Source organism: Hippoglossus hippoglossus, chromosome 2 (assembly GCF_009819705.1).
Source record: "Hippoglossus hippoglossus isolate fHipHip1 chromosome 2, fHipHip1.pri, whole genome shotgun sequence".
NCBI lineage: Eukaryota > Metazoa > Chordata > Actinopteri > Pleuronectiformes > Pleuronectidae > Hippoglossus > Hippoglossus hippoglossus.
In genome coordinates, this window is record NC_047152.1 from 5,115,272 (window position 1) to 5,141,887 (window position 26,616).

Here is a 26,616-nt window from a genome sequence, read left to right on the forward strand (position 1 = left end):
GCTGTACGAGTCCTGCAACCAGCCGCACGACGCCATCAAGTGCTACATCAACGCCACACGCAGCAAGGGCTGCACCAACACCACCGCGCTCACCCACCGCATCAAATGCCTGCAGGTGGGTGGAGAGAGGGATTTAGATCAGGAGGCGGCTGTTTGGATGCAGCTGCAGTCTGATAATCCCATATATGAAGCTGAGATGCACTTGTCTACCAATAACAGAATTGTACAGATGGCAAAATTTGGCTGAAATAGATGCAAAGTGACTTTTTTTAACCAAAATGGCTGTCGTCACTTTGCTCTCTACACAAACTGCCAGCGTAGATATCGTTAATTGAAAGTAGCAGTGTTGATTTATATGGCCTGAGGCAGTAAAACCGTTTAAACAGGTTTCCTATACTACTTTTTATAGTCACTTATTTTATGTGAAAGTGTGGAGAGATGAGCATCAGTGGTTTTTAACGCCGCTCCGCTCGGTGCTAACTGATGCACTCTGTCGTATCATTCATTTCAACTGCTGCTGGCTGAAAGTGAAAAGAATACCTTGATCAGTTCGGGACATCCATTATTCTTCTCCCCCTAAATCACCTCGGGATTTCTTATGTAGATTGTGTGGACGATAAGCAGCGAATGCCACAAAATGCAGATAGAAAAAGACGACTGACCACTGACTTAATAACACGACTGTCGAAAAAACGTCACCTAAAGCAGGCGCTGGCTTCCTCCGCTTCCTTTCCTGAACCTTCCTAAACCCCCAAACCTCCACTTCCACCAGCGTAGGGAGGAAAGAATGTCGTTTCTACAGAGGTTTTCCTGTGCGCCGCCACCATCGCACCCTCCGGCCTTTCTCCTGTTCTTTGTTAACATCCCCCGTCAGGCCACAACTGTGCTGAATGAGTCCACATCTTATTGAATTATCCAGGGAGCTGAAATCAAATTGATTTCGTGTCTGGTGGCATACATTTTTTTTTCTTCCCCTGGGCTTTATTACCTCACATTCTTAACTGTCAAGTCTTGTGTTGCCCTCTTGGGGAATAATAGTAGTAATTTATTTATCGGATTAACAACCGGGGTTCAAACAATCCCCATACCTCATGTGTTAATTTACTCATCTCTATTTTTGTCCAAACTGTCATTTTTCCTTTACATATGCATGAAGGAATGTTGCATTTCCACCAGTTATTACGTTAGCACAAGCTGGTGGCATTAAGACAAGCTCACCTGCTTGTTTTAATGGACCTCTTACTGTGTTTGGGATTTCACTTGTTGCTGAATGTCATCCAGGTTAGCAATACCTCCTTGTGTGGTTGATGCTGTACATGACACAGGTATAATCAGCCAGCCAGGGCACAAGTTTACACATCGCAGCCTCACTTGTGTTGTAACCTCTACCTTTTTTACCATTGCTGATCATTTCCTTGTTTTGAGGTCATCGTTTCTTTTTCCTTTATTTTTTTTTTTTTAAAAGAAAAGCCTTGTGTTTTATTATTTTTTTTGTTTTTTCACGTCGTTCTCCATTCCCCTAGGCTCAGTTGAGTAACCCCCAGCTCAGTAGCCTACAGGGTAAAAGTAAAATGCTCCCTCTTATTGAGGAGGCATGGAGTCTGCCAATCCCAGCCGAGCTAACCTCCAGGCAGGGAGGCCTGAGCAGTGCACCACAGCAGGTGAGAGACCAGATAGAGCAACTTACCCCCCCCCCCCCCCCCCCCCCCCCCCACCCTCCCACCCTCCCTCACCCAACCCTTTCCTCTCCCGTCCCTCCCTCCCTACCTCCCTCTGACCGAGTGCACACTCGAGACACATAATCGTAATGTACACACAGACATACCTGCAGGTCAAACACAAGAGCATGCACTGTTGCACATACGCACGGGTAACACTTGAGCGCCACGCCACCTCCCACACATGTCTAAAGAACGTGCACAGAGAAAAAACGGCTCACAACCGCAACATGAACGCTGACCTCCTTGACGTCACCGTTACCGCTCAGTTTCTGTTTCAATTGGCGACCACAATTCGTCCGTGGCAGCTTTAAGGAGTCCGTTTTGAAACGCGGAGGCGTGTCCGGCCAAGTGTTACCCACCCCTGCACCCCCCCTCCGCCCCCCTCTCTTCTCCTCAGCGCACGAGTCACTCGGCTTCACCCATCACGCTCAAATAAAAAAAAAAAATACAATAAATTCAAAGCACTTCTGCTGGTTTCCCTCCCACCCCCCACATTCAATTTCTCCTTCAATCAACCCTGCTTTTAATCCAATATGGTATTCGGGATTACACCCCCTGCAGTTCACGGACAAATCCCACTTTTAGGAGGCAAACTTGTTGAACCTGGGCCACACTGTTTTGCTCTTAATCTGCTTTGGGAGAAATTGCCTTTGTGAAGAGATTAAAGTGCTTTAATTCAAAGTCAAGTGGCTGTGTTTCTAATTCTCAGCAACGTTTTTGGGCCCGTTTTCTTTTTTTTTTGTTGTGGCTTTTGACCCGTGCCCCGGTGTGATTGGTGAGGTCGTGCTGGCGTAGCGTGCGCCCAGGCTTCCCACTGGCTCTGTCCCATCTTCCTCCCCCCCTTCCTCTTCAGTAGTTGACCTTAGATGTCCCACAGCTGCTCACAACGCCCCTCAGCAATGCCCCCTAGTGTCCCCCCATCACCACTTCATTCATCCACGCTCATCATACAGTAGATGCGAGTGTGTCCCATGTTTGTGTGCGTGATCATTGTTGTGCTATTGACCCGTGGGCATTGGAATATGTTGACTTGTAGCAGCTTTGACTTGGTGAGAGTCAATTCACTGTGAGACCTATTCCAGTGTGAATGGAGTCAGGAAGTTAACGGACGGATGAATTTTAAATGGGTCAGATGTGACAGATGTGAAAATTTGACTTAATATTTAAGAAAGCACCACTGTTTTTCCAATGCAAGAAATATTTTTGCGTGCATATTTTCCGACATTCTTGCACCGAAAAAGAGAAAATCCGAAACGCTTTGTGAAACTAAATTTCCGATCAGTCGCATCTGGCTCATGGGCTCCCTCCGAGGTCACGGTAAGGCTCTGCAGTGTGTGGAACGTGTTGTAAATCCTTTGGTTTTAAAAAAAAAAAAAAAAAAAGTGGGAGTTTAGCTCAAACGGCTGCAATTCCCCTTCACACTCTCTGAAAACGAAAAGCACTGAATTCCTGTGAAGAATCGTAGCGAGTCACTGTGACGACTGCGAGCGCTGCGGGTGTTGATGAGAAGCGCTAGTGGTAAATTTCCACCAGCATTCCTCTTTAACAGGAGAAATCCCCCGGGGCTGTCGCTGCCCTATGAAGCAACACCTTCAGATACGCAGGAATGTTTTGCTCCACATGTCCTGCTTGTTTGTTTATGCGCCAGCACACAATGACAATATCGCTCTCCTTTTTTTCTCTCTTCCTCTTTCTCCATCCCCTGCTTTATTTTTGCACCTCTTCCCCCCCTTTGCCGCTTTACTCCTTGATAAATAAACATCGCATTATTGCTTTCCCCCCCTCCCCCTCCCCCATCCTCCCTGCATCTTATTTTTTCATTAATTCCATACCCAATTTCCTTTTTTCTCTAATCCATCCATCCTCCTGGTTTCTGTGGCCTTTATGTCCTCCTTTTGTTTCCCATTTTGCCTGCGCCTCCGCCACCCCTTTCCCTCCAGGCTTGTAAGCCCAATCACAGTGCAGAGGGAGGGGGCTCGGGTCAGTCTCTGCCCCCTCACTTGGGCTCGCTGGGCCAAGCGGAGGACCAGTCCTGCCCAGCCAAGAGGAGGAGAGCCTCCAGCCCTTCGAAGGTAAATCCATTGGCATCTTTAACTCTCATAATATGCAGAGTTACACCCATGCATTTTAAAGCCTGTGTCCTCAATTCAACGGAAACTGTCTTTTCAATCTCCAGGGTGAATTATGGGCCAGTAATCCAGCACAGCCAGTTCCCAACTGGTACCTCTCCCCACAGAAATTACAGGTTGGCAACTTAGTGTTTTCTATTATTGTATTTAAAGTCGTCTTAGCTGAGGCCGCATCCATTTTCCACTCTCGCATGAGCTAATGGGGGGGTTTGTCCCCGTCTGCCCTTCAGGTGCTGGAACAGTTGCGGAGTAACAGCGCCAGCTTGAAGCCACCGCAGCTTCAAATGTTGGAGCAGCTGGAGGCTCAGCTCGCCATGATGCAGCAGCACCAGCACCAGGTAAACAAAAATATATGTTTAATACTTCAAAAATGTAGATTTCGAGTACAGTACATTTAGGCATAAACGTCTATGCCTATAATAGGGAAAACGTAATACACAGGTCATGATTCCAAAAAAAGCTAAAGGCTCAAACCAGATTGTTAGAATATATAAAGTCACTAATTCCGAGGAGTGTAAACACTGACAGTCGTTTTCAGATGTGACTCAGTCTGCTCACATCCCGGCATGTGTGGGCACTCAATGTGTAAATAGAAAAGTTCCGACGTTGACCGGTGACTCAATTAAAGGTGTGTTTTACTGATCTGAGCTCACACTTCAGGTTCTTCAGCCAGTTTTACTCAAACATAATAAGTAACGTTGTGTTCTCTTTTGCAGATGAGACAGAACGCCTCAGGAGGTCCGGTGCGTCCCTCTCTCCCCAACGGCCCCACCTCCAACTCCCTCCCCTCCCCCAACCCCAGCCTCCGGCCCCACCTGGGACCCCACCGGCCCCTGTGCCCGCCGCAGCTGCTGGCCAACGGGCCCATGGGCCCCGGGACGCAAGGACCCTCGGACTCCCTCCCCGTGGGCGACAACAGTAAGAGTAGTAACAGTAGTAGTAATAATCAGCCAGGGCCGTCGGACACGGGGCCCAACGGAGACGTGCCTTACCTGCAACCTGCCGGCAGCGGCGACCCAACACTGCTACCTCACACCTGCACAAGCACGCAAACACAGGACGCCGCGCCGCACCAGGCCCTGCACCTAAACACCTCTCAGGTGAGACACGCCACAACATCCTCAGTCTCTGACGCAAACTATGCTCGTAAAAAAGGTTTAAAAATAGAAAAGGAACAAAGGGTGGAGTCCACAACTCGTACTTTAAAATCATTAGGTGTAAACCTGCCAAACTATTGTAAATATGTTTGCAACTTTATTAACGACATGTTGCCCCAGCTCTATGTTTTCCTGCCAATCTGAACAGTTGCTGTCTTCTTCCTCCAGGGGCTTCAGAGAGGGTCTATTCCACATGCGATGGGCTCCAACAGTGACGGGGCACCCTCTCACTCGCAGACCCCCAACTCCACTGCCCCTGTGCACCCCAACAATCAGGTTGGACATTCCACTAACGCCCCATCGCCACGGCAGCAGCCTCACAACCACCTCCCATCCCCACCCTCCCTCCCGCACTCCTCTACCTCAGGTGGAGCAGCACCCGGTGCGTCCGCTACCAAAGATAGCAACACCACAGCCGCCCTCGCCACGGCGGCCGCGTCCCTTGGCAACGGGGGCACAGAGGGCAAGACGCCATCGCCGCTGCCGTCGGCTGATGGCAAAAAGGCACAGGCAGACGGCCTCGCCAATCATGTCCACTCGGGGGATGGCGGCAAGGTGGCAGAAGGTGGCGAGAAGCCGAGCCTTAGCGCAGACAATCTTAGACTTTCTGCCCTGCTGGCGGGGGGGAAGGGGCCTGATGTGGGCGAGGGATCGTCAGAAGGGACTGTATCCACAGCATCCGCCACGCCCGAGCCCCACAAGAAGGTCAACAACATCCACCCGGCCGTCCTGCCCTCCACCCCCCACGCGCAGGGCAGCTCGGCCGCCTCCTCGCCCATCTCCGCCATGTCCACGGCCACGCCCTCGCCCAAATCCTCAGAACACACCCAAACTGGTGTCCACAGTCCTGCCACCGCTGCCACCACCACCACCACCACCACATCTGCTGCACCGGCCGTGAATGGTAACGGCAAAGGGGGCATCTCCGAGGACTCCCAGAGCCCGCAGAAGGCCGAGCCGCCTGCCTTCACAGGTCTTAAAGCTACGCCCCCACACGGACACAGCTCGTCATCGTCGTCTTCAGTCTCCATCTACCCCAGCTCCACAGACGTGCTGAAGGCCTGCAGGTGAGACTGCGCCGCCTCTTTACTATTTGGCTTCCTGCAGATGCTCTCTCATGCTCTCGCTTGACGATCCTGTTGTTGTGTGTTCCAGAGGAAAGTATTGATTTGATAAGTGGTCGTGATCATTAGTAATGGCTGCATGGATCCGTTCTTATTATCATGAAGCCTCACAACATTTGCAACTTTTGAATACAGTAAATTTAAGCTCCCATAAATGCTGTTTTTACCATAAACACAAAAAAGAATGCAGCCTTGTTTGATGTGTTTCTTCCATGTTTTCCAAAATGATGTAGACATGAAGTCGAGTGTGGCACCGAATTGTATTTACAGTCGGTGCAAATGAGGACATGCAGCAGTCGAACTGTGCGTTTCTTTTTCTTTTGAAGAGATCTCCTCCCAGTGGATTAGCAGTGTAACTGCAGGAACGGTGGAAAAATATTATGTAACCATAAACAACACTGAAGGCGACTGGGCAGTCCTGTTGCCATGCAGATATTATTCCCAACACATTTGAATGGTTTCAGCTCCATTTGTTTGCAGTTTCACATTTGATTGGTTACACGTGACATTTACACTCTGCTCATACTGGATTAAATACATGAGATCTGAGGTGAGTCGTGTCTAATTATTTTACTGATGTAGTGTTTTCCTGCCACGACTGAAAACATCCTCTCTGTGCAGAAACCTGGGGAAGAACGGTCTCTCCAACAGCAGCATCCTCCTCGACAAGTGCCCCCCGCCCCGGCTGCCCCCTCCGCCCTCGCCAGTCCTGCCCAAAGACAAGCTCAACCCCCCCACACCCAGCATCTATGTGAGTACGACCCAGAGGACGGACGCAAGTGGTCTTAAGATGCATGTATGCTGTATGTATGTTAACTGTCTGTTTTTCTGCCCGACCAGCTGGAGAACAAGAGGGATGCTTTCTTCCCCCCTCTGCACCAGTTCTGCACAAACCCCTCCAACCCCGTCACTGTCATCAGAGGACTGGCTGGAGCTCTCAAACTGGGTAAATACATAGTTTATCAAATGAAACACTGCATAAAACATCATATTTTGTGATTAAATGATGTTAACAAAGCCGTCTCTGCCATTTCTCTGCAGACCTGGGTCTGTTCTCCACAAAGACGCTGGTGGAGGCCAACCCTGAGCACCTGGTGGAGGTCTGGACTCAGCTCTCGCAGCCCGCCGACGAGAACTGGGACCCGGCCGGCACCAAGAAAATGTGGCGCTGCGAAAGCGCCCGCGCCCACACCACTATCGCCAAATACGCCCAGTATCAGGCTGCTTCCTTCCAGGAATCCCTGCGGGTCAGTTACGCTTTTAACTACGCCCCCTGGAGTTCACTTAAAAGAAACATATTTAGGGTCAGATCAGAGAGACCGAAGGAAATCTGATGAAACTCTTCCTGTTTGTTTTCAGGAGGAGAATGAGAAGAAGGCACTGAAAGAGCCCTCGGACGCAGAGCCAGCATCAGCAGAGAGGTACGTAACGTTTGGATCTGTTTTCTCCTTTCGAAAACTCCAGACTTTTAAATGTTTTATTTGCGCCAGGATTTGCTTTGGTTTGGTTTGGCTGAATTGTTCAAGGAATGGTTTTAAAAGCAAGACAATATCCAGCATGTGAGCCTCCACCCTAGTAATTACAGTTCAGACGCTATGTCATAATGTTTGGCACCTTTTCGCTGCACAGCTTCTGCTACGTCCCCCTTTTCTTGAGGGTGACCAGACTAAACTGTGGCTAATTTTATATTCCTGTGTATCAACAGTGTTGCACGCAAAAGAAGAGGACCCTTAAAGCACATCAAGTTCGGAACCAACATCGATGTGTCGGACGAAAGGAAGTGAGTGTGGATTTCCTCCTGCTCTTGACACTGATTATTTTCCGATTTAAAAGCCTGTGACTTCACAATCTCCTCATCTTCGTTCTCTACCAGGTGGAAACAGCAGCTCCAGGAGCTCAGTAAACTCCCGGCCTTCGCTCGGGTCGTATCCGCCGGGAACCTGCTGAGCCACGTGGGTCACACCATCCTGGGCATGAACACGGTTCAGCTCTACATGAAGGTCCCCGGGAGCAGGATAGCAGGTCAGTGCTTATTTCTTCGGAGGGTTATTGCTTCAGTCAGTTTTGATGTGCAGGTTCGCTCAGTGAGGAGTTTCCTTGTTTGTCCCTCCAGGTCACCAGGAGCACAACAACTTCTGTGCCGTCAACATCAACATCGGACCCGGAGACTGTGAGTGGTTCGCTGTGCCCGAGCCTTACTGGGGAGTGATGAGCAACTTCTGTGAAAAGTAAGATGATCTTCTCTCCTTTCTTTCTCCTTTCTCCTCTTTCTTTCATGCATCCATCACAATTCTCTCTCTCCCCCTCACCTCCAGGAACAACATCAACTTCCTGATGGGCTCGTGGTGGCCCAACCTGGAGGACCTGTACGAGGCCGACGTGCCCGTGTACCGGTTCATCCAGCGGCCGGGCGACCTGGTGTGGCTCAACACCGGCACCGTGCACTGGGTGCAGGCCATCGGCTGGTGCAACAACATCGCGTGGAACGTGGGACCTCTCACGGGTACGCACATTGAATCATGGGATATCGGTTAATGTTGCAGATGCAGGACACAGTTAGTTTAAGACGGGAAAAAGAACATCTGGTAATGCACCAGTGGGAAAGTTTCTATATTTATCCACCAACCAGGAGTTATCACTCTTGTTGTGACCTTTCCTGTGATATTTTAAATATCTTAACTAATTATTTGACCTTTTTGAAAGTTTCCATATTAATCGGTGCATCCCAGCTTTTGGTCGTAACTTTCTCTGCATTTTCAGCTCACCAGTACAAGCTGGCGGTGGAGCGATACGAGTGGAACAAGCTCCAGAGCGTCAAGTCGATGGTTCCCATGGTGCACCTCTCCTGGAACATGGCTCGCAACATCAAAGTGTCCGACCACAAGCTGTTTGAGATGATCAAGTGAGTCACAGGATCTGTCACATTTAGCACTTTTGCGATTTGTTTGAATTGTACGTCTTTTTCTAACCACGCGTCTCTCTGTGTGTTGTCGCGGCAGGTACTGCTTGCTGCGGACGTTGAAGCAGTGCCAGAGCGTGAAGGAAGCCTTGGTGTCGGCGGGCAAGGAGACCGTACTGAAGCCGAGGACCAGGGACGAACCGGCTCACTACTGCACCATCTGCGAGGTCAGTGGAGCGCACCAGGAACATTTCAGCGCCACGGCGTGCGAATTCAAACAGGATCTCACATCGCTCACACTGGTTTTTTTTAATGTCTCGCCATGTGCTCGCTCCCACTCACATCCCGAACAACACAATGACGGTTTGCTTGCTTCCGTGACATTGCACCGAGGGCCGACTTCATTTGAGCTCGCTAATGCTAATGGTTGCAAAGTTGAGTGCAGGGCTCTCAGCTGTCGAGCAGAAACGTCTCCGTTTAACATCTGCTGTTATTGTGTCGTAGCAATCGTTCCATTACTCACCGTCTGTGCAGCAGCTCCAGGATCTGTCTGTGCATGACATCACCGCTGCAGTGTTCGCCTGCTGTTCATTCTCACGCACACTTCTCAAGCAAAAGGAACGACGCAGGGTGTGTTTTTCACTAAATGAAGCATGTTCATTCTTTGCAGGTGGAGGTGTTCGACCTGCTGTTTGTGCGCCGCGAGCTCCTCTCCAAGAAGCAGCACGTGGTCCACTGCCAGGACTGCGCCAGGAAGGGCAGCGCGACACTGGACGACTTTGTGGTGCTGGAGATGCACAGGATGGACGACCTGATGCAGGTCTACGACCAGTTCACATTAGTAAGTCGCTCGGCAGAGTGAAGGAGAGCTGGACTTCTCTCGGGAACGAGAACAGATCTTTCTGTTGAACTTGTCTAACTTTGACAGCACAAACTTTTATCAGTGCTCATGGTCTTTTCATTTCAGTCCCATTCATGTTATCTTAGAGGTGGAAATTCAAGCCCGACCAATATGTCTGAGAATATGAGCTTTTCACCTATTTGACAGAACAATGATGTGCATTTATGTTTACATTTTATGTGAAAAAAATATATTTTCTTATTCCAGGTTCTATATATTTGGTTTTATTTGTGTTTTCTGTTGATTCATAGTTATTTGATATAAAGTTTATGGTTAAACTGGAAACTATCAAACCTACTTCTGAGGAATCATTGCCAATTTTTTAAAATATATTTATTTGTCAGCATCAATCAAGTTTCTTTTACTCCCTCATATCTCATCGCCCCCAAAAATCCATATTGGTCGGACTCTATTGGCATTTAATGGCACATGGTTTCCTATATATGCTTTTAGCTTACACCCCAAACAAAGAGTCAGGGATGTTTATATATAATAAAAAAGTTTGTTGAGTGGTTAATATTCAATTTAATTACAAGACATAGTTTAAAGAAAGGTGTCAGGTGCTTTATTGATTATCAAGCAACCAGTGACAGTAGTTTTTTATACATATAAAGCCAAATATATCTGCAGTACAACTTCAACATGATAAATTACATAGTTCTTATTTTGTGTCTGTGGTATTTGACCTGTTGACCCCAGAGGCCTGTGATGCATTCAATGACTAATTCTCGTATCATTTTCCCGCCCAGGCCCCTCCTCTTCATTCATCTTCATCTTGACATTAGGCGACGCCTCTTTCTTCTTCTGCTGCGGAGCCGCGACGCCCATGCACAGGAACTTGTGTTAAATAAATAAACAAATACAAAAAAAAAAAAAATGGAACAAAACAAACATCTTCATACACGGACCATTTCTGATATTCAGGAAAGCCAAGGCCGTCTCCCCCCCCCGCCCCCGCCCTCTCCACCGCCCTTCCCATATGGCTGGTCTCCATAGCGACGGCTGGAGGCTGAGTGTGTCTGTCTATGCAACCCGTTTTTCGAAGTGCTGGGGCCCGGCCCTTCCAGAGGGGGGCGCCGCCGAGCTCGCTAAACAGGACTTGTCTCCCCCTCCCCGCCTGCCCCCTCTAATGACAATGGTTCTGCCCTGTTTTACTGGAGGACTTAATCAAAAACGGTTGGGAACAGGGGGGTCGGGATTCTTTAAGGCGTGATAAAAATGTTTTGTAGATACTTGTTCACTGACACAACTGGCAACACCACCCATAAAAGACTACTGACTTGACAACCTTTCTCCCTCCTTCTCTTTCTCTCTTTTTCCATTCTGGTAACAGGATGAAATGTTGGATTTGATTTATAGATTTCCCCTGAATTCTCTTTGTTTCTTCCCTCCTAAGGAGCATTAGCCTAACTGGTCTTTTTCTATGGTATAGATGGTAATTCAGAAACTCTTTGGACAGCAAAATCTCCCCAAAAAAATTTGTAATGTGAAGAGTTTAGGTGATTTCTTTCTTTTCTTTCTCTCTTTCTTCCTTTTTTAAATTTTTTTTATACAGCTTTTATGTTTTATCTCTGTCTCGTTCTTTTCAAAACTACAACGTTTTGTTTGTTTCTTAGGTAAAAAAAAGGAAATAACTAGAAAAAAAACTTACTAGCCAAGTCACAAAGAAAATGGGTTGCACATAGACTTATGGAATAAAGTTTAATTTGTGATTTTTTTTGTTTTTGTTTTGTTGTTTCTAATCTTGATGTAAATTTACACTATTTATAAATACATATTTATTGCTTGGAAAAAAAATTTGTCGATGGAATGCTGTTATTTTTTCCCAGAGTACCTGCCATTAAATTTGAAGGAGTTTTGTCATTTTAACACGACTCCTCTTACATTTTCTATATATAAATAAAATTGCTTAGCAAGCATTGTACAGAAACGGACATTTAAAATTGTTTTATTGTTTGAAGAATGTTTTATGATGAGTCAATAAACACAAAGTTGTCAAATTATCCATTTTCATTGGTTCAATGTCGTCATTCACACACACACACACTGTACATGTAGTTATTTAGAATAATACAAATGGAAGGGTGTGTGAGTACAGGCCTGAAACCCAGCAGACAATGTAGCTGTAGACTGACACACAGAATCCTACACTGTATGCCAGGTTCAGAACTTATACAGTTTCTCTTCATTTTCACTTTTATTTTTTAATAATCCTGACGTCCGAACGACACAACATCACATTCAATTGTGCGACAACCCCACGTGTCGTCCCTGTGTATCCTGTGCAACGTGGCTGCCAGCGGAGACCCAGTAGCCAGATGTAGCTGCTGCCAGCCCCACAGGATCTACACTGACTACTGAGCAACCGCTGGGCGCCCCCACAGCTCTGCAGCGCCACCCAGAGCCAGGATGGCCACCTGATGTTCACACGCTGCGGCCAACACAGGAAATGGTGGAACAGGAGAAAAACAACCTCACACTGAGAGAACGAGACTAACAAGTGGGTTTCCTGGGGTAGGAGGTGTGTTAAACAAACTTTTTACAGAAAGTCCTTAAATAAAGGCAACGTTACATCGGAAACACTCATAAATAAAATGATTAGAGGAAGATTAGGCAACTTTTTCAACTTTACCCATAAATATATTTGCAATTTTCCTGACGTAATGTGGGAAAAAGTTGTTTGACTCTTTTCTGTTTTCTAGTATCAAGCGTGTTTCCACCATTGACCGTAAATCAAAGATGGACGACATGACTGCTCCCCAAAAGTGAAGCCAAAACATCTCAATTGCCACCTGCTGGCTGGCTGCAGTATAGCTCACAATCCCCACCTCCTCCATGTTAGTGGATGAGACATGGATGAAAATTAAAAAGTCAAATTATACATCAAATGTGAAGTTTGATCTTACTGCTAAGTTTGATTTTAATTGATTAATTGATGCAATTAGTCGAGCTACCACGCCTCCTTCCCCTGAACGCTACTGAACAGACTTTACGCAAGATGGCAGCGTTCGTATCCAGGATATTTTGGCTTCATATCTGGATCGTGGGAGGAAGTGGAGACGTGTCGTCCATCTTTGCGGTCCATTGTTTCCATGTGAACGAAACCATTTGGGGGAGTATTACCTGGATTTTAAGCAGCTTCATGAATCAAAGCATCTCTAAAACAAATATGGAAAAAAAGGTTGAGGTGCACGTGGGGAGAATTAAAAACTAATCTCCGTCTTTGCCTTTCAGCGCTGTACTGTCCCTCTGCTCCAACGCTGGAGCCAAGATGGCCGTCGTCGGAGCCGAGCTGCACAGATTGACCAAGGAGGACAGTCCAACACCTTCACTGGAGTGTCGTGTCCAAACAGGAACACTGGAAAGAAAAAGAAAAACACGGGTGAGACTCATTTTGTTTATATCAGAGTGCAGACAGGGAACAAGACGACTGAGTTAGGGTCCAAGGGAAATTAAGCATCCGACATTTTCAAATGTAATATTGGAACGCATTTGAAAGCAGCAATAAGAGCAGAGTCCTCTGGGGGCCGTGAAGTAACTACTCGCTGTTCATATTGCTTTTTAGAAGATGTTTCCCTTCTTCACAGGAAGAAAAAACTCGTGTGGTGGGTGTGGATTCTAGGAAACGAGGTGCCAGAGTTAACATGCATGTAAGTTAAGAAGACGGAGACTTCCTGTCGGGCGAAGGCAGGAAACGTGAGTTGTGAAATATGGTGACATTGGTGTTGTATGTAGCGGGGGGTGGGGTGGGGGGGTGCAGGTGGCTCTTTAATTCTAAAGAAATCACTTAGTCTCACAAGGTGTTTCATTGGCTCTGATCGCAAAGGGCCCTTTAACTCCCCCCCCACCCCCCACCCCTGTTTCCCACTTATACGGTGTGTGAAATCTGGCCGGGCTCCAGCAGAGAGGTATGTGAACTCTGCTTGGCCCGGGACCACCAACCCCCCACCTTCAAATCCAGATCCAGTCTGCCCAACAATGTCTCCCTGTGTCGAGGGAGGTACACACACAAAAAAAAGAAGGAGAGAAGGAGTTAAACCACCAGAGGGATCAATGCCCCATCTCCCCCCCTTCTCATCCCTCCTCCCCCCCCCCCTTCCTGTTCCCTCCATCTCTGCCCCGCGCTCCCTCGTTTCCGCCTTTGTGGAGGAACAGGCAGGTGGCCCTGACTGCTAATTTTAAACCGGGCCGATTGTCTGCCCCGTGTTTCCCACAGCTATGTATAGATGCCTACAATAAACCAAGTAGGTCTCACACACACACACACTCACACACTCACACACTCTCTCTCACACACACACACACACACGCACACACACACACCGGGCCCTGACCTCTAAAAATGTCTGACTCTCCATTCATCCACTCCCACCTCTGTTTGCCAGTGCTCCTCCCTGATTGGCCGTCGCTCCCAGCCAATGACAGAGCTCCCTGCTGCCCATTCATAAAACCCAGGGTCATTGAGGATAATGTGTTATTAAGGCACGTGCAGGAAGGAGGAGCGAGCCCCCTTCACCCTGCAAAATTAATTATTAATGCCACTTGGACGTATACGAACGAAAGAGAATAAACACTGGTGGTTTATTACATGTAAACAGAATCTGTAGTAATGTTGTTTGTTGTCAACAGCTAACAAATATTGTGTGTATTGTGTAGTTTAGCACAGCAAATCTAAATAAGCAGTAATGTAAGTGAATTAAATTCTTTAAAGTATCCTGTTAAGTCTCGCTCCATCCAGCCGGACACAGAGAGACGGCACATTCCTGTGTGTTTAATGAGTAATGAAGCGAGGTGTGATAATCTCCGGCTATCGCCCTCTCTTAGGTTACACACACACACACACACACACGCACACAAATTACCACCCCTCCATGTTTTCTGACCCTTTTCAATGCTAACACACTCCCCCCCCCCCCCCGTCCTGACTTACAGGTTGTCCCAGGGTCGACAAAAGGAACCTCAAGAGACACTGCATTTTATGTGAGTTTGGCAAAACTGAAGCTCTGCTGTTGTCGTCACATAATACAACCCCCTGTCCAAAGGCATTCTGGGAAATGTAAAGAATCCCTGGAATGCACATTAAAAACTATATAAAGGTGGAAACACAAAAGTAGAAACTCTTCATTTATTTGCGCGCCCTTGATAATTGGGGGACGACGAGATCCAGATCAGTCCACTCGACAGTATCGAGTGTCGCCTCGGCTGAACGATGGGGATGCGTGTTTTTGCGATGGACGATGACAAAGAAAGAAGTGCTACCCGTCGCCATGGAAACGGGGGAGTAATTAGCACAGTTGTGGGGAGAAAATGGAGGGAGTGCGAACGGGTGTGATTCTGCATGTGTGTGTGTGTGTGTGTGTGTGTGTGTGTGTGTGTGTGTGTGGGGGGGGGGGGGGACGTTGGCCTTCTTTCAAGAGATGAGGGCGATGAAGTAACAGCGGCCTGGTTGCGTGAAAAATCATTACGCACCAGCCACAGACAATAACTGCTGCTTTTTTATATTTTTTGTTTTACATTATTGAATTCGATGAGGATAACAGCACTTTTTCCTCCCGGAGGAAAGAGTTCAGCAGATTTGCGAAGCCTTCACTTTGTGTTTGAACAGCGGCTGCGACAGGAAGTCTGGGTTCAGCTGTTGGATCTGGCTCACGCTGCCGCATGTGTCCGTCCATCTGTCGGTCACGTGACGCTGGTTTCACTCCTTCTGAGTCTTTGGCAAAGCTGGACACTTGACAACATCTCGTCTTTGTCTCCTCGTCTGTCTACGACTTGGATCATCGTTGGTGTGATAAACTCTGAATGAATCTGAAAAAGCCTGTAAGCAAACGTCTGAGTTTTTAAGTTATTTTGTTTAAATATTTGATGCATTGTTGGACTCTGCAATAGGAGGTGATGAAATGAGGGATCGGTGAAAAGTGGAAACCAACATTACGTCTGCAAGAGGCTGTAAAAATCACTAGGCTTTAATATTAAATACTTTTGGCTAAAAAGGTTTTACGAATCCAACACCGTAAAAAACTCCCGGGGAATCGCTTCTTAACTTTCATCTATCAAGTTGAGTCAGCAGGATGCAGCTCAAACGCCCTCCTTTAAAATGCATATAAATCTACTCATGTGCACAGTGGAGCAGCTGCAGGTTCAGTGCCTTGCTCATGAGCCCCTGAGTTGACCCCTGCATGTGTAACTTGCTCTATTCAGCCTCTGCTCTGTTCGAGAAGGAATCTAATCCCAAAAACAACTTTAATAAGACGATGCTTTGTGCATTTCCTCCCAGCACTGACTCCACGCACACACTCTAAACACCCACACAGTTGGCACACAATTTGCCGTTGTTCTTCAAGCATTGCGCGGCTCCTCACTCACGCTCTCTCTCTCCGTTAATGGCAGCCAGGAGCCCACGGGCGCTTAGCATATATATATGTGCTAAGAACAATTATGCAGATGCGTGCTAAAACCACTTTGGTGGCATAATCCGCGGATCAGTCCATTATAGTAATTGTGGTTAGCGAGTGGGCGAATATGCTTTTCAATGGGTGCTGATGAACAGGCAGAGCTCGGCTGGTTTTATGCAAATGTGCCGAGGCCCCGTTTTCATGTGTCAGATGTAATGTGGGGTTAGCAGCGGGGAGTGTGTGTGTCTGTGTTTGTGTGTTTGACCACCTGAGGGTAAAAAGGATTTGACGGTGACGAAGTGAATTCATCACTTTTTAAGGAACCGTGCACAAATTACGAGAGAGGAAAAGGGGAAAAGGGAAATTTGGTCAACATTAGATACATTTTCTGAACATTTACTCTGGAATTTTCTGGACATTTTTGCCTTTCACGTATGGAGAACGCATCAGGAGATCGTCCGGGTCAGACGAGGTCACAACAACGGGAAGATGTCCGGCACATTCAGGCGAGGGGTGGGGTCTGGGTCGAGCGTGCAGGAGGCGGGACGTGACGTATACATTCTGCGTCAGTCTTCACGTGTTTTTGTTTACAGCCGGCCTTATCGCCCTAAAGCCCTGGAAATTCGTTGTCTTTCAAGTTGACATGTTGTACGTGAATGCCTCCTCTTTTTCATCCTGAGATATTTGTGTTCTAGGAACATCACCAACCAATTCCTGGAGATTTTCCTGCTGTATTCTCACACGGGCTAACTTGGGATACTCTCCTGACTTGTTACTGGGGGGGGGGGGGGGGGCTGGCAGGAGAAGTTCCAGAAAAAAGTCAACTTTTGAGCGACTGACTCGGACGAACGGGAGAATGTCCGGAGTTGAGAGCAGCTTCTTTGTGTCTCAGCTTCTCTTCATCTGTCCGGTTGTAATGCATCAGCTGGGAACTTTGTTATGTGAGCGAGGAAGGCAACATGTCAGCTGCTCCTCTAGTGCGGCTCAAACTTAAAGAGGAAGACGAGGAATGTATCCTACTCTCAACCCCGGTCCACCTCCTCCTCCTCCGCCTCCTCCTCCTCCTCCCCCTCAGTCATGGGTTCTCCGCTGGGTAATCGCATACCAAAAAACACAAGAATTTCCCCCTCTCTCCTCTCCAGGCTGGGGCTACCCCCTCCCTCCATCCCTCCCTCCCTCTCCCTCTCTCCAACAGTGTCAGACTGGCTGGAGTTCACCAGGAACGAAGCGGAAGCTGCTCTGGCTTTTACATTCAAATTAAAAGCACTCAGGAGAAAACTAGTTGGACCGCAAAAACAAAAGTGGCCTGTTATAACATGATAGAGACTATCTCCATGGTAACAGACTGTGTTTGCTCATGACAATTAGCTTATATAGGAAAATAAAGACATATAAAGGCTGCCCTTACAACAGCAATCATAAAGAGATTATATATAAAAAGTCATATGGTCATTATTCATAGCTGAAAATCTTAGTTTATTCACAATAAGTCAAAATTAACAGGAATTATTCTAATTGTCAATTAACCTAATTTGTTGAGTGGAACTAACAAATAATGAATTATTGATTAGGTGTTTGAAGACATTGATATGGACTTGAGAAAAATTTCAATTTAAACTACATTTTGGCATTTTATAGACAAAATGTTGATAATATTGACAAAAGTAATTTGCACATGAATCCACATTTTAAAACAAATAAACCAAATTTGTGAAATTGTTGATTTACTGTAACAATGAGTGACTTCAGTGATAACTGCACTTCACCCACAGTGAGTGGATGTATCGTGGATCAAACTGGAAAGGTGTTACCCTTATTTTTGAGACATCCCGCTGGATGTGCGCGGGTGACGGCGGCGGACTTGACGCTGGTGGCGACGCTTCTGAGAGAAACTGCTCTTAATGTGAAAAATACAGAGAGAAACACCGGGCGCATTCCTGAGACCCGGAGACATCCATGCCCGAGCGTGACAGACAAGCGTGCGTGCGTGTGTGCGTGTGAGTGTGTGTGTGCGAGCGTGCGTAAACCGTGCGTCTCTGCGCGGGTGAGCTTGGAGACCACACACTTTGCGCATTGCTCCCCCCCCCTCACCACACACACACACACACACACACACACACACACACACACACACACACACACACACACACTTGGCCCCTCAAAGAAGCGCAGCATTAAAGTTGTGAGTCAGAAAAACACAAGTGACGATACAACAACACTGCAGATGCGGGTTTGTGTTGAAAAAAACAAAACACGTGAATTTGTGCGTTTTTTTTTTAGCCAAGCGTAGACGCTGAAATGTGCTGCTCGCCCCCCCCAGCCACCCACCAGGAGAAGCCCCGCATGGCCACAGCAAAGCGAAGCGCATACCCGGGATGATGAGGTGGACTCACACAGCAACAATGTGTCACGAATACAACAAAAAGCAACAACACTGAATTGCCCCCCCCCCCCCCCCCCACCGGTTTCTCCGGCGCGATCACACGCCGCGTTGCGCAATCCGCACGGACAGTGTGGTGCCGAGGAGAAGAGGAAAAAGTCTCCTAAAGTCTCCGCTCGATCCCGACGCGCACGACAACAACAGCCGCGACGCAACACGCGCAGAGAGGCCGCGGAACACTTCTACTGTGATCGATTCCCCCCCCCCCTGTGAAAAAGTGGCTCCACTTACCGTGCAGGCTGCGTCCGCTTGGCCGCATGTCCCCATGAGAGTGTTTGGTGCGCGCGTGTGTGTGTGTGAGAGAGAGAGAGAGAGAGAGAGAGAGAGAGAGAGAGAGAGAGAGAGAGGGGAGAGAGAGTGTGCGTGCGCGCCGGAGACGCATACCAATACTAGAGGTCGGAAGCGCAGCAGCGCGACACGTCAACGCGTGTTGCCTCCATATCATAAGAGAGGGGGGGGCTCTGTGGTGCACAAGCTGTGGTCCGGGGCCCCTCCGGAGGCAGCGAGCAACAAGTGTGTGTGTCGCGTTAAAGGAGAAGAGGAGGGACCCCTGCGTTTTATTGGCTGCGACCCCCAATGTGATCATTTGGATCAACTGGACTGATTTTGGTTTTTTACGTTGTTTTAAAGGTTTTGTCTCTAAAATAGTGATCAAACCTTGTAAATTCATTCTATTGATTCCATTCTCGCTCTTGATTACAGCATTTTAAGCCTCAAATAAAAAAGCGACACCAGCAGCTGCATTTCTGAATATTAAGAATAGTAGATATTAATATTTTGCAGTTGCACATATGCTTTTATTTAGAGTGAGCATGCATTTTCTCTTTATTCACCATAATTTTGAAATACATGTGCACGACCACTCCTTCATTTTGTTTCCGGGATAACTAAATAATCCTAAATGTGGTTTTGAAAGGTGGAGGGTGTGTTTTCCAATTGCACATAAGCTTTCATTGGTGTTTTGCTATAGTGAGACCATGCATTTCCTCTATAGTCACCATTATTTTGAAATGCACGACTGGATGATGAAATGATGGTAAATGTGGTTTTGAATGGTGGATATTTTGGTTTTAGGAGTATTTTAGTAGCATTTTCTCTATATTCTCCATTATTTTCAAATGCATTTGCAAGACCAGTCCTTTAAGATCATCTTAAATGTTTAGTTGTCAATGGTGGTTTGCGTTGTGGTCCCTCCGAGTGCTGAACCTTCCTCTTTATTAAACTGACTGCATCACCACTGACTGCAGCTCGATCCAGGTTCAATGCCACAGCCTCTATATGAACGAGAGGCAGCCGGTGTGATTGAACTTGTGACTGAGGGACACTGCAGTGATCACTTTCGGGCTTGTTTTACAAACTGCCTGCAGCACAGGCAACATGAGGCAATGCAACAGTCTGGTAGAAAAACACAGAAATGTCAAATCATGCACACACACACACAAGCTGCAGTCGGGGGGGGACATCACTCTTCTTTTCCTCAGAGGCGACAACTTGAGAGTCTGCGTGTGATTCTTTCCCACCCTAACACCTTTTCACATGCACATGCACGCTGTGTGAGTGGATGAATCTTGCAGCAGCAGCAGCAGCAGCAGCAGCAGCAGCAGCAGCCCGGAGAGTGCTGCTGTTTTTAATTGAACAGATAACACATTGGACGATTTTTTTTTGTCTGCAGTGTGAGGAGAGCCTGGAGGATTTGGTGCGCCTCCTCCTGCTGCTGCTGCTGCTGCTGCTGCTGCTGCTGCACCGTGGAGACAAACGCCTGGCATCTCGCTCTCTGCAGTGGCTCTACGGTGAAGCATGGGCAGCACGAGGCGCAGGCAGGCATACAAATGTGGGCACCCATGCAGGCACACACACACACATATACATACATTGCATGCAGAAACACAGGAACATCAAGTGCTTACCAGCAGGCTTTATCCAGACTGTTAAAACCCAGGGCAACCAGCAGACGCCTTCATCTGCCTGTCTATTTCTCCCCCTCGCCCTCACGTCTCATCTCTTCACACACTTTCCTCATGTCTTATCTCCCTTTCTCTCTTTTCTTTCTTGCTCACCTTCCCTCTATCTCTCCGTCTCTGCCTTATCCTGCAGGACCCCGGTATCCTCCTCTCCATCCCTCTCTCTGCTCTCCACCAGTCTCCACACTGATCTTTTAAGTCTACCAACCTCTCCACTGATCAATGGACAGCCGGCGAGGCGAGCTCGGCTGCCTCCACCTCCCCCAGCTTTGTGTGTGTGTGTGTGTGTGTGTGTGTGTGTGTGTGTGTGTGTGTGTGTGTGTGTGTGTATCTATGTATGTGTGTTTTACTCCGAGGAGAGGAGGCTTCCAACCCACACACACCACTCTCCAGAGCTCTCAGCCTCCACAGTGCCTCATCAGTTGACCACTCCACACCCCTACGCATCAATTGTGTGCATGTTTTTTTCTTTTTGGGGGGGGGGGGGGTAGGGGGGTATATGTCTTGAGGAGGGCAGCAGAGTATCCCCAGCTCGGGCGCTGAACACCTGTGACTCATGCCGAGTAGCTTGTAATGGCAGTGGTTACATCCAATATGTGCAAAACCATGTGGCGGAGCGGTTGAATAGGCGGCTACAGGCCATCAGGCTACCTGGGTGAACAGCTCATCCTGTGGTGATGCTTTTACATAACGTTGAACATCACAGAAATACTCTTTTACCTAATTTCTGCACAAAAATGACTCAAAGATGTAGAGAAATGTCAATTCTCTTCGATAAGGATGGAAAAAAGAGCTCGAGAGCTTCAGCAGCTCGAGCTAATTTGAAATAAAGGGAATCTGAGCCACCTGCACTGCAACAAGATTAAAAATAGTGGTCTAAATTCATGCCTGCGTGTGGCTCTGCGAGGCGGTGAAGCCATCAGATGAGAAGAAATGCAAGTGATTCGGCGCTGACATCACCAGGGGTTAAATCTAATAATGGCAAAGAAAATTACCGGTTTGAGTCCCCAGAATGCAACACGTTGACCAGCTCAGAGAATCAGCGTTAAAAAACATATTTTTGTATTATTTTGTAAAGAAGATATAAGTTCATCTGATTTAAGACTTGGAAATAGTTTATTTTTTTGTGTTTCTTAATGCAGCCATCATACGAAAGAGTGGGTGGTGATTAGGGATTGGCAGGTGAGGAGGAGTGATTGACAGCTGACAGGCTTCATCACTATAATGATGACTTCTGACAGGGGAGATGGAGGTAGAATTAAAAAAATGAAAACATCTTCGAGGTAGGAGGCCAGACGTCCATGGAGCTACGGAGGACGAATGCTGCCACATGCTTCGCCTCAGAAAGGCAACTGCAGTTTATTTAGAGGACGACGATACCAGATGTGGGACCCGGCGAAACATCTGGAACCTGAACACGACAGCTCCCCAGAAGTGAAGCTATTCAGGGGCGCCTTCTAAATGTGTCCTTCCATCCCCGAGAAACAAACCTGTGGCTCCTTCCCGGCCCGACCTATCCCAAGATTCATTGCGTTTCCATGGGCAATGAAGCATTTGTACTTATAAAGTCACAGAAAAGCTCGTCCCAGGCGTTTAAACTCACATTTGCATTTGTGCATGAACAGAAATATAGAAATTTGAATACGAAACAAATGGGATGAGGACACAGCTGCAGCCACGATTTCTACCTATCAGTGGTGCAATCTCCTTATCTGGCAGAATCGGAAGCTGATTCGTTTTAATTTAATGGAAAAATTGATTCATTTCTCCAGGGATAATGATGTAAAACAATATCTGACAAAGAGCAAGGCTTTATCTCTCGTGTGTGTGTGAGGCAGGCGGAGGTAAACAACTGTAAATAATAGCAAGGACACTGTGAAAAGCCCGGCGCTCTGCAGGTAGCTGCACAATTTCAGGCCGCGGGAGCTCACGGGGAACAAAAGACTCCCGTTGGCGTTGCCGGGTGTTGATGTGACGAATGGGACAAAATAATCACTTATAATCACGACATTTAATCCCCTGTCATGATAAAGATCAGCGTCAGGCCCTTGTTGTCAGAGATGAATCGAATCCTCTGCTGTTTTTGCAGAGACTGTATGAAACGTGCAATAATTGTATTCTCAGCCGTACCTGCCTCTGTTCTCAGGGCTGGACCTGCACCCACCTCATTAATACACTGGCGCACTCTGCTCTGCAAGTCTCCGTGGATGTTTTCCAAACTAATATTTCTCAGCGTCGAACCTGAGCTCGTGAGGTTACGGAGGCCTCGCTTCACGGGGCAGGTTTATGCATAATAGAGCCACGATACAGACAATGAAATGAAAATGATCGCTTGACTTGTCCAACGCAAAATCCTGCAGCTTCGTAAACTTCAAATTCATTCCGACTAAGTAGACGTCAAATGGATTTTTTTTCTCTACGATGGTTTCCATCAATTTAGGCAGTTCTCTTCACTCACTCATGGATGTCCAAGTGTTCATTTTCCGGCCAAAGTTTCTCATAAGTTTCTCGTAAGCTTATTTTTCTTGTAAGTCTGGTTTTACTTAGTTATTTGATGCTATAAAAAAGTAGTTAAACATTATAATTGACAGCTGAGACCGACTCGTGATTGGTCAAGCACTGGTACTGGCTGCATCCTCGGCGCCGTTTGTATCTGGCATATTTTTGTCGTACATCTTTATACACATATTATTGATGCATCTAAACATCACTGTTCATGTCCTGTTGCTTTTAACATTTCATCTACGCTCCTCTACACGGGCCGATCAGATTTTTCCCTGAACCTCGGCAGGGAAAGGATCCTGTATCCTGCCCGCGCATGTAAAAAGCACTCATTTAGTCATGGTGTGGGAGAGGTGGCTCTGTAAACTGCCCGTCTGAGTCATTTACATAGGTAATGGTAGGGGTAGTGCTCAAAAATGTGCGGTGGTGGAAAATATACAATCCTCCAGCAGCATACAAAAACAGCCAGAGTGAGAGGGGGGGGGGGGGGCTGGGGGGCTGGGGGAGGAAGATGTAGGTGTCAGGCTCCTGGAGCACTTCAAAATGATGGGTAATTACATTTCAAATTACCGACGGGAACGAGAGCAAACTCCCTGACTTTGGTGCGCGGGGAGATGCATTAAGAGGGCCGCCGAAATCAGCGAGCGATAGGTGATTTGTTCATTTCCTGTGTTGAGGCGGAGCTGATTTGCATAGTTGGAAATAGCAGCTTTGAGGGCCACTCCGACGTAAATCACCAAAAACAAGGAAGTTTGTTCCCCCCCCCCAAGTATCTGCTGGTTGTTTTTTGTTTGTCTGCAGATTTACGCACTCACCACTACTACTATTGTTTACACCCGAGCCCAGGGTACGTGTCATCGAGCGGTTGGTGCCTGACGTACATGTGGAGGGGGCAAAATGCAGTGAAAGCTCCGATAGGACGTTTTAATGCGATCGAAATACTCTCCACGTCTTAATTACATCATTGATTATTGATTATTCCCAGTGTGACCATATTTAGATTAAGGTTATCAGACAATGCTGTTTACATGGCAGTGTCCTATTCAGACTATTGTCTCAATCGGATTAATATCAAACATGTCTAGTGAAATATAACTAATTATTTGGAATTTTTGTCAGTTTCTCATGTCATGATCTTGATTAAGATCTAAATAATAATCAGCCGTGTGGGGGAAGTAAATTCTGAATCCACGATTGTTTGGCCTTGGAAGAGATGTCCGCTCTCCTGTTGCATTGCATTATGGGTACACTTCACAAAACTACCTTGCTACACAATTACATTTTATTCCCAGTGCAGCTGAAAGCTTTAAAGATTTTTAGGTGAAAACACACCTGTCCATTCAAAGTACTTTATTTAATGTGCTTCATTTAATGAGTAACCTTGTGTTTTTGAAAACGCTTGAACCTTAAAACTTAACGGAACATTGTAATTTGCATGTTTTTACATTTCTTGGCACATTTCCGCCACCAGCTGTCAATCGGGGACATAGCAAAGGGATGCGACATTTTGTAATGCGAGAAATTTCCAATACTGCCCCCTGCTGTCAGCAGAAATGCGTGTGTGAGCAGCATGTGCTTTATTTTACATACCAGCTATGTGGTTACTTTTTTAAATGATGTCTTATATCATATGTTTTTCAAATTTTATTGAGTCTGCTTATCAATCTTTAATCCTTCAAATTTACATTTAATCAAAAAGATTAAAAGGAATGAAAATCTAAATTCCAGTGAAGCGTGTTTTGTAAAAAAGGAAAAAATAGAAAAATGTGTTAGAGGCCTTTAGGGAGCGAAGAGTCTAAAATCAAATCTGTGCTGCGGAGAAACTCAAATCTGCAAATCTCTCTATACCAGTCTGAGGTGGGCTGAGAGTTTTCTCTTCTTCTTTTTTTTTTTTTCCTCTTTATATTTCTTTTCATTTTTGCGGCTCCCTGGCTGACTGGTCAGATTGTTGCTATGGAATGTGCTGTGGGACAAAAGGAGCGGAGATCCAGAAACTCAGTGACCTCCTGGAGAGGCCTCACTCTCTTTACTCCCTCTCCGCTCACTACCCGTGCATGCTCTCTCCCTCCCTCTCTCTCTCTCTCTCCCTCATCCTCTCCAGCTTGTTTTCCCTCTCCACTCTCCTCTCACTCGCTTTTCCTCGCTGTCAAGACTTCTGTACTTTTGATGCGGTGCCGGCCCAGGTATACTCTCGCTCGGCCTCTTTTCTTCCCTCTGCATGTCTCTTACACACAAACTCAACACGGCTACATTCTGAGCCGGCAACAACACAGGCTCGTGCATGCACAAAATCACACAACCTTAAACACACACACACACACACACACACACACACACACACACACACACACACACACACACACACACACACACACACACACTCTCTCACAAGTAGGAATGTGTGGGAATCTCCCTCTGGCTACCTCTGTAACCTGCATCTGAAGCTGGTGAGGGGCCAAGGAGCCAACAGACCCAGGAGACTGAATGCAAATAGTGGAGAAGCTGGTTGGCTGCCTGGCTGACATCAAAGATCCCCTCCACATAGCTCAGCTCTACTAGACATGCATGAACAGCATTCGCTTACACACACAGTCTGCGTGTGTGTGTGTGTGTGTGTGTGTGTGTGTGTGTGGGCAAACCAGCAGCAGGTCTGCGGGGGTGTGTGCCTGTGCGCTAATATTCATTTTAACATGAGTTCATACTTTCAAGGAATTTGTGCTGGAGGCGAATGAGTCATGCTGAATAAATGATCGCTGACCTCGGAGGAAGCGGTTTCAAACATGCGCTCTCAGGTAAATAAATAGCATCAATCAAATCGTCCCGGGTTTGTTCTCTGAAGACAAAAAAATGTCTTTAATTAAGCCCAGAAGCCTCAAAGTCTTTTCATCCATCTCCAACTTCTCTTTAACCATCACCTGTGTTTTTTTAGACTGAACCAGTGACAGAGCAGGTGAAGATGTTACTTTGAAACGTGGGTGAATGAATTTTTATGAGCTAGATATTGAACTGTGGCGCTAAAATAAAGCTGCGGTGTGCGTGCACGCAGAAAAGGGGCGTCAAGATCGCAGGCTGTAAATAAAGATGGACGACGCGTTGCCAATTAATATTAATTAATTTTCTTTTTATTATTATTGCCTGTTTTTGATCTATTTTATACTTTCATTTGTCCTCTTTTCTACCTCGTTCGGGCAACCTGCGGCTGTAAGTGAATTCTGAAGGTTAATCACTTCTTCTCTTCTCTTCTCTAATAAATGTTTGCTACATTCTGTCCTGGGGGAATTCAAACCCTGGAGCAGCTGCAGGATTCACCTGTGTGTGCGGAGGAGGAGATTGGATAAGGGGAGGTCTTACAAGGTCTGGGTGTGTCCGACCAAAATCTCTTTGTTTGAG

General features: G+C 46.9%; 1 protein-coding gene and 1 long non-coding RNA gene across 4 annotated transcripts in view; one reads left to right on the top strand and one right to left on the bottom strand.

Annotated features, from left to right (window-relative positions):
* The window catches only part of LOC117776223 (histone demethylase UTY-like), a 24,488-nt gene extending 13,695 nt beyond the window's left edge, over nt 1-10,793 (top strand). For 2 of the 3 annotated variants that reach the window (XM_034609935.1, XM_034609950.1), the window contains 19 exons: nt 1-115; nt 1,524-1,661; nt 3,662-3,793; nt 3,898-3,966; nt 4,081-4,188; nt 4,567-4,950; nt 5,176-6,074; nt 6,753-6,882; nt 6,972-7,077; nt 7,173-7,378; nt 7,491-7,552; nt 7,837-7,911; nt 8,005-8,153; nt 8,245-8,359; nt 8,447-8,634; nt 8,892-9,033; nt 9,131-9,257; nt 9,701-9,871; nt 10,681-10,793. The exon at nt 1-115 is cut by the window's left edge and continues 105 nt beyond it. In XM_034609935.1, coding sequence (XP_034465826.1) covers nt 1-115; nt 1,524-1,661; nt 3,662-3,793; nt 3,898-3,966; nt 4,081-4,188; nt 4,567-4,950; nt 5,176-6,074; nt 6,753-6,882; nt 6,972-7,077; nt 7,173-7,378; nt 7,491-7,552; nt 7,837-7,911; nt 8,005-8,153; nt 8,245-8,359; nt 8,447-8,634; nt 8,892-9,033; nt 9,131-9,257; nt 9,701-9,871; nt 10,681-10,710 — 3,346 coding nt within the window. In that variant the 3' untranslated portion in view covers nt 10,711-10,793. The remainder of the gene's footprint in view (nt 116-1,523; nt 1,662-3,661; nt 3,794-3,897; nt 3,967-4,080; nt 4,189-4,566; nt 4,951-5,175; nt 6,075-6,752; nt 6,883-6,971; nt 7,078-7,172; nt 7,379-7,490; nt 7,553-7,836; nt 7,912-8,004; nt 8,154-8,244; nt 8,360-8,446; nt 8,635-8,891; nt 9,034-9,130; nt 9,258-9,700; nt 9,872-10,680) is intronic. The other variant, XM_034609943.1, reaches the window with a different exon arrangement.
* A 687-nt stretch (nt 10,794-11,480) lies between these two features.
* Nucleotides 11,481-20,927, bottom strand: LOC117776303. Its single transcript, XR_004616422.1, has 2 exons — nt 20,671-20,927; nt 11,481-13,289 (listed from the first exon to the last, which is right to left on the bottom strand). It is a non-coding gene; the product is annotated as an uncharacterized LOC117776303 (long non-coding RNA).
* Nucleotides 20,928-26,616: the final 5,689 nt, after the last annotated feature.